At 39.9% G+C, this 11388-nt stretch overlaps 1 protein-coding gene across 1 annotated transcript in view; it reads left to right on the top strand.

Moving 5' to 3' along the window:
• Positions 1–2476: 2476 nt before the first annotated feature.
• Positions 2477–11388, top strand: part of LGR5 (leucine rich repeat containing G protein-coupled receptor 5) — a 99886-nt gene continuing 90974 nt past the window's right edge. The window contains exon 1 of the mRNA XM_040233984.1: positions 2477–2644. Coding sequence (XP_040089918.1) covers positions 2477–2644 — 168 coding nt within the window. The remainder of the gene's footprint in view (positions 2645–11388) is intronic.

Raw genomic sequence — 11388 nt, 5'->3', positions numbered from 1 at the left:
CTACCCACTCCAGCACTCTGGCCTGGAGAATTCCGTGGACTAAGTCCATGGGGTTGCAAAGAGTCAGACACGACTGAGCGACTTTCACTTTATATATATGCAGGGTCTCCAATTCTTTACCAGCTGAGCTATTCAGAAAGCCCATATATATATGTGTGTGTGTGTGTATACATATACACACACACACACATTTCTACTGTCCCAAATAATGTTTATGCTCTTTGGCTTTTCTCTGTCTTTTAAACAAAACTCTGTCTCCTAGGATTCCTCAGACAGTTACATTTGTGTTGTATGTTAGTCACTCAGTCGTGTCTGACTCTCTGCAACCCAATGGTCTGTAGATCGCCAGGCTCCTCTGTCCATGGAATTCTCCAGGCAAGAATACCAGAGTGCATAGCCATTCCCTTCTCCAGGGGATCTTCCTGATCCAGGGATTTCACCCTCCTCTCCTGCACTGGCAGGCAGATTTTTTACCATCTGAGCCACCAGGGAAACCCAAGAATACTGGAGTGGGTAACCAACCTATCCTTTCTCCAAGGGAACTTCCTGACCCAGGAATCAAACCACAGTCTCCTGCATTGCAGGCGGATTGTTTACCAGCTGAGTTAGCTGGGAAGCCTATATATATGCATTTCTAACGTCCCAAATAATGTTTATACTCTTTGGTTTTTCTCTGTCTTTTAAACAAAACTCTGTCTCCTAGGATTCCTCAGACAATTACAAGAGCCTCAAAATACTAGCAGACTGGCTTCAACTCCCAACTAGCTGCATAAACTCCCTCTCTTCCTACATTTATATTCTCCTGGTCCATTGGGTAAGCCTTCTGCCAGTTAACACTCAGCAAAAGTATGTTTCTCAATTCCTCGATTAGAAACTTACCCCAGAACCCCCTTTTCAGGTAATATAAACTCATTAACTGAAAATGAGAAAACAAGCAATCTCTGTAATCCACAGTATAAAGTGAAAGTGAAGTCACTCAGTCGTGTCCGACTCTTTGCAACTCCATGAACCACAGCACACCAGGCCTCCCTGTCCATCACCAATTCCTGGAGCCCACCCAAAGCCATGTCCATTGAGTTGGTAATGCCATCCAACCATCTCATCCTCTGTCATCCCCTTTTCCTTCTGCCCTCAATCTTTCCCAGCATCAGGGTTATTTCAAATAAGTCAGCTCTTTGCATCAGGTGGCCAAAGTATTGGAGTTTCAGCTTCAGCACCAGTCCTTCTAATAAAAACCCAGGACTGATATCCTTTAGGATGGACTGATTGGATCTCCTTGCAGTCCAAGGGACTCTCAAGAGTCTTCTCCAACGCCACAGTTCAAAAGCATCAATTCTTCGGTACTTAGCTTTCTTTATAGTCCGGCTCTCACATCCATACATGACCACTGGAAAAACCATAGCCTTGACTAGACGGACTTTTGTTGACAAAGTAATGTCTCTGTTTTTTAATATGCTGTCTATGTTGGTCATAACTTTTCTTTCATGGAGTAAGTGTCTTTTAATTTCATGGCTGCAGTCACCATCTGCAGTGATTTTGGAGCCCCCAAAAATAAAGTCTAACACTGTTTCCCCATCTATTTCCCATGAAGTGATGGGACTGGATGCCATGATCTTAGTTTTCTGAATGTTGAGCTTTAAGCCATCTTTTTCACTCTCCTCTTTCACTTTCATCAAGAGGCTTTTTAGCTCCTCTTCACTTTCTGCCATAAGGGTGCTGTCATCTGCATATCTGAGGTTATTGATATTTCTTCCAGCAATCTTAATTCCAGCTTGTGCTTCCTCCAGCCCAGCATTTCTCATGATGTACTCTGCATAGAAGTTAAATAAGTAGGGTGACAATACACAGCCTTGACGTACTCCTTTTCCTATTTGGAACTAGTCTGTTGTTCCATGTCCAGTTCTAACTGTTGCTTGCTGACCTGCATACAGGTTTCTCAAGAGGCAGGTCAGGTGGTCTGGTATTCCCATCTCTTTCAGAATTTAACACAGTTTATTGTGATCCACACAGTCAAAGGCTTTGGCATAGTCAGTAAAGCAGAAATAGATGTTTTTCTGGAACTCTCTTGCTTTTTTGATGATCCAGCAGATGTTGGCAATTTGACCTCTGGTTCCCCTGCCTTTTCTAAAACCAGCTTGAACATCTGAAAGTTCCTGGTTCATGTATTGCTGAAGCCTGGCTTGGAGAACTTTGAGCATTACTTTACTAGCATGTGAGATGAGTGCAATTGTGCGGTAGTGTTCTTCAGGGCCCTGGGCCTCTAACTGTTACCGAGGCAGTTAGCTGGGAGCATTTCTTACTGGGCTGGGGAGGCGGGCGTGCCCACTGAGGGGAGCCTTCGTATGTTTAGCCTTCCAGCTTCCACTTCACTGGGTTTTCTCAGTTTCTCTGCTTTGATCTCATCCCATCTCCTTCCCTTTCGATTTCTTTGTGTCAGTGTTGCTTTCTGTCAGATCACTGTCAGCGACCCGGGGACATGGGCAGACAAGGCCAGAGAATGCTGCCTCTAACCCTTGGGTGCCCAGGGCCGGACTGGGCCACGGAGCCCGCCTGGCGGCGGCCAGCACAGAGCAGCTCACCCGGATCGCGGGGGATCCCTGAGCAAGATCGGAGGACTGTGCGGCCGCCCGCAGATCTCAGTGCGGTGAGCTCAAGAAGGGCAACCAAGGGCACCACAGGGCCACTGCTCATCCACACTGTGACTGGGCAGTATTTTAAACTGTATGCAAATTTTTACCTTGTTAGGGAAACATTTTGAATATAATCTTTTTGGAAATGTGTAACTCTTTAGGCTGAATACAATGGCAAGATGCATAGAAGAATGAATATCGAAAAACAATGATAAGCCTCTTCATGGAAGTCTGATTGATAACATGTATGTGTCTGTGACATTTCAGAAGTCTAAGACAATCTATGTATTAACATAAATACAAAAAAAAAATCTAAACATCTTTCGAAACCTTTAATTGTGTACACGGACAATGTTGCATTAAACTGTCACTACTAGGGTGCTATGCACAGCCCTATATTAATAAAAAGGTAACTGAGAAAGATACGCTATGTGCACAGTTCCCTAGTAAGAGTTTGTCTAATTCTCACTGACACAAGAAATATAGGTACTTACTGACACAGGAATATGTTAGCAGAAGGCTTACTGTCTTCTTTTTCTGGGCCATATGTTGTAGCAATTCAGCAAAGATGTAGGGGGAAAAAGGCAGGAAAGAGAAAACTCAACACATCCACACACCTAAAAACCAGAGCCTACCAAAGAGATCCTCCTATACCGGGAGGATTTCCTTTAAATCCTTTCCAAAAGCATATGGCTGACTTTGAAGGCTTAAATGGCATTTGTCAACCATCAGTAAATCTTTAAAATTGTTTCTGCAAATAGGCCAACTCAGTTTCGGTTTTTCCCATTAATCTTTAAGTAGGAGCACTGAAAACTTTTTCAGAGCCTACATAATGCCTTGATTAAAAGGCTCATTCAAGACAGGAGGCTTCAGCATTCACCTTGGGTACATAGTCATTTCTCCAGGGTATTCATGTGCTGTTATTTCAACTCTGCAATTGTGCCCCAAATAAGACACTTTTTGCCACAAAGCTTTGAGTAGAGACATTCTTTAGTGAATACTGAAATCATGCCTTTCTATTTGTCACAGCTTGTTATTTTTTATCTAGTGCAATCAGTTCAAATAAAAGCCTTAGATTGACAACTTTACAACTGTTACTATTTAAAACAGACAACTCTTTCTCCATGTGCACCGGTGATCTTGCTCACATTGTGTGTACCTGTCTTGGGTACTGCCTCACTGATCAGTTCATCATTTACAGCACAGCTTCTGGCGAGCAAACATAGAAACAAAATAAATGAAGGCTAAAGCATAAACAATATTTGATTATCATTTTTAAAAATGAATAACACCTAGTGAAAAATAATCTGCTTATCACACATTACTATTACATAATGTTCCTTGGTTTATATAATATTTTAAAAAGTATCTCAATTTTAAGGAAATACAGTGAGAATTAATAAGAATTCAGATAAGGCTCTGTGAGATCGTTGGATGCAGTGGTGATATACACGTTTGAACAAAATACTTCATTGGATTTTTATGAGGTTAAAGTACACCTGGGGCTCCCCAGGTGGTGCAAGTGTTAAAGAACCCTTCTGCCAATGCAGAAGATGAAAGAGATGCAGGTTCGATCCCTGGGTCGGGAAGATCCCCGAGAGGCATGGTGGCAACGCACTCCTGTATTCTTGCCCAGGAAATCTCATGGACAGAGGAGCGTGGCAGGCTAGATAGAGTCCATAAGGTTGCAAAGAGTCAGATACAACTGCAGCAACTTAGCATGCAAAGTACACCTAATTAGGGATTTCACTTGAAGTTCATCTCTAGAACTTACAGAATTGTAATGAAAATGATGTGAACAGAATAGTTTATAGGCACAAGTATTCAGAAGTATGGCAACTAAAATTTATGCGCCCATCATTTTCATGTAACCTGCCAAACTGGTGTCAATTATTCTATTTTTTCAGGTCCAGTGGAAAATATCAGCTTTGATTTCTATCATCATTCCAAATATTTTTTGATGTTACTTATTATACTGACCTCACTTGTAGATAACACTCTACTTAAGAAACAGCACCATTAACTGTCAAACAAACACAACCACTGGTTGTTCCACAACCCAGGAAATATCATGATAATCAGAGCCACAGTTGAGATGACAACCAACCATTCCTGATGCAGATGTTGAAACTGATGGCAAATGGGAAATGTACAGTATCTTTTGTACTGAGGCCCCTGGTATTTATTGTGCCACCACTTCTTCAGGCAAATTCACTCCAAAGGCACTGCCACACCAGTTAAATCTTGAAATATCCTCTCTCACATATAGTTACCTTTACCACCTTTTACAGTACTTTTTTTGTTAACTAAAACTTCAGCCTTCTGAAAGCAACTGAAGATTGTCATCACAGCTGATATCATTAAGACAAAATTCATATCTGAAAATTCTTCTTGAAGTCCTGGGGAAAGCATAGGCTTTGGAATCAGACAGACCTATTTTCAATTTCTCTCTCCACTATTTATTAGGCTTGTGACTTCAGAAAATTCTTTAACTATTTTTATTCATTTACTTTTGGAACAGAAACAGCAAAGCTCCCTGGTTTAATATCAGGAGTAAATAAGATAACATTGGGGCAGTCTGGCACATCATAAATGGTGACTATTTTTGCTAAAAAAAAAAAAAATCTGGTCTACATTATTTTTCTTTATGCTTTCCTCATCCTCCAAGTATTCAGACCCTGCCTCAAATAACTATTTTGGTAACTCTCATTATCACTCAAGATTCACTGCAATGTTAAAATTAGTTGTATTTCCAAGGAGGAAATATTGCCAGCTTCACTAAATAATAGCTCCCCAAAGAACCTTAGTTACAGCTTAAATTTGGAAAATCTGAAAATGACAACCAGACCTTAGATAACCAAGAAAGCCTTTTAACTTTTCAATTCCTTATAATTTCCCAGATCTTCCTTAGCTACAACCCATAAAAGGCCAGGGCAGACAGAGGAAACTGTTAATCACATGTAGAATCTACTTCTTTTTTTTTTTGGCAGGTAACCCAAATGCAAAAATAGTATCATCATGAAGAATCATAGATGCACAACATCCTTTGTATTACTTCATTTTTATCCCCCAAACCAAACAAATGATTTAAAAGCTTAATCTGCTACACTTACTTTCCATTTCTTCATTGTCTTTCCGTTTAAACGTGTCAACACAAAATGATTTTTCGCTGCATGATACCCTCAATTCCACACCACCTAAGATTTCACCAAGCAAGAAGAATTACTGCAAGCTTAGTAAGAACACCTGCAATTTTTAAAACTCCATTTAATAAAAGAAAAACATTGCTAGAATGAAATGAAGGAATGTTAAGCCCTTTCAGAGTTGATGATACAGAAGTAACATAAATTTCTAATCCTCTTTGCTCCTTCAGTTCTGTCCCCTTGATTCATAAAGGATTATACCAGTATATTTTGTCTTCATTAAAAAATACAAACAAAAAAATGGTTCTATTCAACTGGTAATCCTCATAGCAGTCTGTCTAGGTGCTGTAATTCATGACTTCCTACTTCTACATAAAGGCACAGGCATCACTCGAGTACACCAGCCATTTAGTTGGTGGCAGCCTGCCAGTCTTCCCAGGTGTAGTGCTGGATAAAAAATTATCTCATCCTATTGAGTTCTAAGAGTGTGCTAGACATTGTGCCATGGGAAGGAGCCCAGAACAGGTGCAATTACTGCCTTTCAGGAGTTCATAGTTGAAGACCAACGAAATGTCTTTGCTGCTGGCATTTCACTGAATTATTTTTTATTTAGATTTTTTCTGAGTGGTTAGGAAGTTGCCATTTGATAACCCCTATACTGTGGATTACTTCCCTGGTGGCTCAGATGGTAAAGCGTCTGCCTGCACACTGCGGGAGACCTGGGTTCAATCCCTGGGTTGGGAAGGTCCCCTGGAGATGGGAATGGCAACCCACTCCAGTACTCTTGCCTGGAAAATCCCATAGACAGAGGAGCCTGGTGGGCTACAGCCTTTGTTTTCTACAGCTACAAGTCTATTTCCGTTTTGTAGACAAATTCATTTGCACCTTTTTTTTTAGATTCCATATATAAGTGATACCATATGATATTTATCTTTCTCTGTCTGACTTACTTCACTCAGTATGACCATCTCTAGGTCCTTCCATTTTGCTGCAGTGACATTATTTCATTCTTTTTTATGGCTGAGGGTAACTTGCTTGTAAGGAGCAGAGTGGAAGGCATCTGACCCCCAGGTCACCAGGCTCTCCCATGTACAAGTGTGCCCACATATATATACATCACAAGTAGGGTAACTGTCTACAGACAGAACTGCCTGAATGGATATGACGGGTTCCACAATGCTTTCCTTTTTTAAACACATCTCCCACATCAAACTGCCACAACAAGCCTTCCTGTTTTGTCTGAGATTTTACAATATGAAATATTCTTTTGAAATGGAAATAGGCAGAGCTTTTGTCTCAAGAATGCTGCTAAACAAATATAACCTGAGAAAGGTAGGCCTGGGGGGTCTGTACCACACAGGCGAGATGCTTGTCTCTCAACACCAGCATTATGACACTATTAAGAATACTGGCTAAACCAGTGCTTATAACATCTGATTTCAATCATCGTAGTCAGTAGCAAAAAATGTGTTACTCATGGCATATGCATACCGCAGCATGGATGTGTATGAAGCTCATCCTATGATCAAAAAGGATGATGCAAAACTAACCCTAAGTGGATAGCAGAATTCAGTTGGAACGTCTGGGTGCAAACTTTATGACTTCAGGTCAAATTCCCTCTCTTGTTCAGTATTCAGTGAATCCATTGGTCGAGACTTCAGATGAAATATACTATATAATAAATAATTCATACCTGAACATAATCACATTTTCGTTTTCTCACTAAATCTCTGCTTTCAAAGAGATTAACAATCTAGGCAGAAAGATTTTAACAGTGTCTCTGTCAGTGTTTTGACTATGCCATAGCCTTTGACTGTGTGGATCACAATAAACTGTGGAAAATTCTGAAAGAGATGGGAATACCAGATCACCTGACCTGCCTCTTGAGAAACCTGTATGCAGGTCAGCAAGCAACAGTTAGAACTGGACATGGAACAACAGACTGGTTCCAAATAGGAAAAGGGGTACGTCAAGGCTGTATATTGTCACCCTGCTTATTTAACTTCTATGCAGAGTACATCAGAGAAACGCTGGGCTGGAAGAAGCACAAGCTGGAATCAAGATTGCTGGGAGAAATATCAATAACCTCAGATATGCAGATGACACCACCCTTACGGCAGAAAGTGAAGAGGAACTAAAAAGCCTCTTGATGAAAGTGAAAGTAGAGAGTGAAAAAGTCGGCTTAAAGCTCAACATTCAGAAAACGAAGATCATGGCATCTGGTCCCATCACTTCATGGGAAATAGATGGGGAAACAGTGGAAACAGTGTCAGACTTTATTTTTTGGGGCTCCAAAATCACTGCAGATGGTGACTGCAGCCATGAAAGACGCTTACTCCTTGGAAGGAAAGTTATGACCAACCTAGATAGCATATTCAAAAGCAGAGACATTACTTTGCCGACTAAGGTCTGTCTAGTCAAGGCTATGGTTTTTCCAATGGTCATGTATGGATGTGAGAGTTGGACTTTGAAGAAACCTGAGCGCTGAAGAATTGATGCTTTTGAACTGTGGTGTTGGAGAAGACTCTTGAGAGTCCCTTGGACTGCAAGGAGATCCAGCCAGTCCATTCTGAAGGAGATCAGCCCTGGTATTTCTTTGGAAAGAATGATGCTAAAGCTGAAGCTCCAGTACTTTGGCCACCTCATGCAAAGGGTTGACTCATTGGAAAAGATGGTGATGCTGGGAGGGATTGGGGGACGACTGAGGATGAGATGGCTGGATGGCATCACTGACTCGATGGATGTGAGTCTGAGTGAACTCTGGGAGTTGGTGATGGACAGGAAGGCCTGGCGTGCTGCGATTCATGGGGTCACAGAGTCGGACACAACTGAGCTACTGAACTGAACTGAACTGATGTCTTAATGCATTCCCACACTTTTCATGGTCCTGGTATATAAAAGGTTTTCAATAAATGTTGGTTGAGTCAATAAATGAATGTATGAGTGAATGAATTATGACTTAGGGAGAAATTATACTAAAGTATTTATAAATTAACATTTATTCAATGCTTTTTAAAATGTTCATTATCAATTTGTTGATTGATATATGAATGAACTTTGAATGAATTAATGCGACAAGCTGAGTTTTTAGAAAGAGACTGAAAAGTCAATAAGTTTTCCTCTAATTTACACTGTTTTTTATTTTAAGAAACATTTAAAATTCATTTTAAACTGTTTTTAAGATTTGATTTTAAAAGAAGAGTAAATCGGGGATGATAATGGAAGTCACACTTGACTTTCAAAGTATAGTTACTCAGTTTTTAAAATTACTGGTGTTATTGTGTGAAACAAAGTAATTATAAAATAGTCATGTAACTTCAGACCTTGAAGTGATGCACTTTGTGTTCATCTCCAAGAGTCAGCGTCATACCAACCTGATGAATAAGGCCCAGCTTCAGCCACTTTTAACAGAGCTAAGAAATGTAATGTGACTCTTGAGTGTCAGATATTACTGTACATATCCCATGCACTAAAGCCTCTTTTAAAAAGGAGCCTTTGACTCTCTTTCATATCTTTTGTTGTTTTTACATATAAACTTGATAAGCTCGATTATTTAGCTTCTGAATGCATGTTAAATATAAATGGCAATTACATAAAAGTTAAGCACCAAGACGTCTTTTGTTTTTCACTGGTAACTGCAAGATTTATCAACTGATAGTCCAATCAATATCAGCAAGTAGACTCCCAAATTAGACCCCCAGGGACTTCCCTGGCAGTCCACTGCATAAGACTTTTCCTTCCAATGCAGGTTAAACCCTGGTTGGTAAGCTAAATTCCCACATGCCTCAGGGCCAAAAAGCGAAAACATAAAACAGAAGCAATATCGTAACAAATTCAAGGAAGACTTTAAAATGCAACCCCCACCCCCACACACAAACTTTAAAAAAACTATTAGATCCAGCAAATAAAGCAAATCTATCTTCTATCATTTGGTGTCCAGACAAGGAATCCTACAGACATCACTCAGTAGTCGAAAGATATTCCAGCACAACGACTGACAGTATGATGGCAACCAAGAATATCAAGAGAAAATTTAATTCTTCTTAAGAATGCTTTATAGAATTTCTTTAAATTTAAGATTTATATCTGAAATTTCAACATTGTAGAAGTTAGGCAATTTAAAGGATGAGATTCAGTTTATGTGGGAAACCCATATCTAAATAGAATATGTATTCTAAAATGGATCCGAACTGGGGAGAAATTGCTCATTTTTCATTTAAGAATTGTAAATGAGTGGTTTACTTCCAAGATCTTTTGCAACAGTGGATTAATAAAAATACTACAAAGCAACATAGGTTAATGCACTCTAGATTCTGTCCTTGCCTATGTTGAGTTCCACATGACAGTCTGTGGAAAAATCAATTTACTTAACTTTAAACTTTCAGGTTTCCTTTTAGATGATGTTAAAACTAGAAACAAAGTGGCAACTGAGCATCTAAAGAATGAGGCTGATAAAAAGTGAATTATATAAGGCTTGACTTTGGAAAAGGAGGAAAATACATCATCGCATAGAGTTACTTTAAAGCTTTAATGTTGGCCAAGGGAGATTAAATTGCATTTGGGGTGTACAGATGCAGAAGATTCCATTGGTGTGATTTTCAAAGCAAAGACAAGTGATATTAGGAAATAAAGCATGAGGGCTTCTGCTTTAATCTGTCCACATTAATGTTTTAATCTATGACTAATTGGAATTGCACGTAAGTTCAGGAAGATTCTTACAGCCTGTCTAAAGCTAGGAGACATGTAAGGCTTTTTAAAAATACATCTAGGAAGATTGCTTGGCCACAAAAGCAAGAACGTGTGAAGAATTGTTCTAATGAAGCTTGTCAGTGTGTCTAATTTGAAATTAATATGGAATATGCACCAAAAAATAACACAATAATGTGCACTATCAAGAAATAGTGAAAATAAACTAAAATATACTACACGATCTCCAAAAACAAAACATCACTCCCTTTAAAAGTCTTTAAATAAAGGAAAAAGAAATACCACCCAAGAGAATTACTAAATCCAAAGATGATGTCATTTCTCTGCTTAAAATCCTGCAGTGGCTCTCAGAGCCTCCAGGATACTCTGAGCCTCTCAACAAGACATATGAGGCCAGCTTGGTCTGGTCCTGGCCCTTGAAGCTTTATAGGTCTTGTGTTGGGTCATGTTGCAACGCAAGCACTCCACTCAACTATGCCAGCCTATTTGTAGTTTCTGGAGAGCAGCCTGTTCTCTTATGCCCATGCTTTTGTGCATGCTGTCCTCGCCTAGAAAGTTCTTCACCCCTCCCTTCATCTCAGCCAACACATCTCCCTAAGACTCAGCTTAAACATTGGATGCCTCTGAGACCTGTGATAATAAAACCATGATTAATTGTTTAATGTCATTGGCCTGGAAAATCCCATGGATGGAGGAGCCTGGTGGGCTACAGGCCATGGGGTCACACAGAGTCGGACACAACTGAAGCGACTTAGCAGCAGCAGCAGCAGCAACTGTTTAATGTAAGTAACAAGAAAGTTCTTAGAGAGTTTGGTGAAAGAAGAGATTAATTCCCAACCAGCTAAGGTCTGGGAGAGATTTTATGGGGAGGTTTATGTTAGATTCATAGGCCTATGAAGCTTTTAACA

Source organism: Oryx dammah, unplaced genomic scaffold, assembly GCF_014754425.2.
Source record: "Oryx dammah isolate SB20612 unplaced genomic scaffold, SCBI_Odam_1.1 HiC_scaffold_29, whole genome shotgun sequence".
In the NCBI taxonomy this organism is placed as follows: Eukaryota; Metazoa; Chordata; class Mammalia; order Artiodactyla; family Bovidae; genus Oryx; species Oryx dammah.
This window is presented reverse-complemented; position numbering and strand designations above follow the sequence as displayed.